This window comes from Penaeus monodon, chromosome 29, assembly GCF_015228065.2.
Source record: "Penaeus monodon isolate SGIC_2016 chromosome 29, NSTDA_Pmon_1, whole genome shotgun sequence".
In the NCBI taxonomy this organism is placed as follows: Eukaryota; Metazoa; Arthropoda; class Malacostraca; order Decapoda; family Penaeidae; genus Penaeus; species Penaeus monodon.
Genome location: NC_051414.1, coordinates 25,030,117 through 25,030,377, shown reverse-complemented (window position 1 = coordinate 25,030,377; position 261 = coordinate 25,030,117). Strand labels below are relative to the sequence as shown.

Here is a 261-nt window from a genome sequence, read left to right as displayed (position 1 = left end):
CACCCACATCCAATGGATTAAAATAACTTGATATGTACATGGTTATAAAAGAAATTTCAATATGTTCCAGCAATTTGCTCAGAGCATCATGGGCTTGCTCAAGTCTATCAAAGCACGTGAAGATGGCAAGATTAAGAATACTGCCCCCAATCCAGTTCCAACTCCTATATCCAGAGTGCAGCAGCAACCTGCAGGATATTCACGTTACGACCAAGAAAGGTTCAAGGGTAAAGAAGGTGAGTAGATGTCATCAGATCTATG

General features: G+C 41.0%; 1 protein-coding gene across 3 annotated transcripts in view; it reads left to right on the top strand.

Moving 5' to 3' along the window:
• Positions 1-261, top strand: part of LOC119592065 (parafibromin-like) — a 15,041-nt gene that overhangs the window by 7,651 nt on the left and 7,129 nt on the right. For all 3 annotated transcript variants that reach the window (XM_037940874.1, XM_037940877.1, XM_037940875.1), the window contains exon 6: positions 71-236. In XM_037940874.1, the coding sequence (XP_037796802.1) occupies positions 71-236 (166 nt within the window). The remainder of the gene's footprint in view (positions 1-70; positions 237-261) is intronic.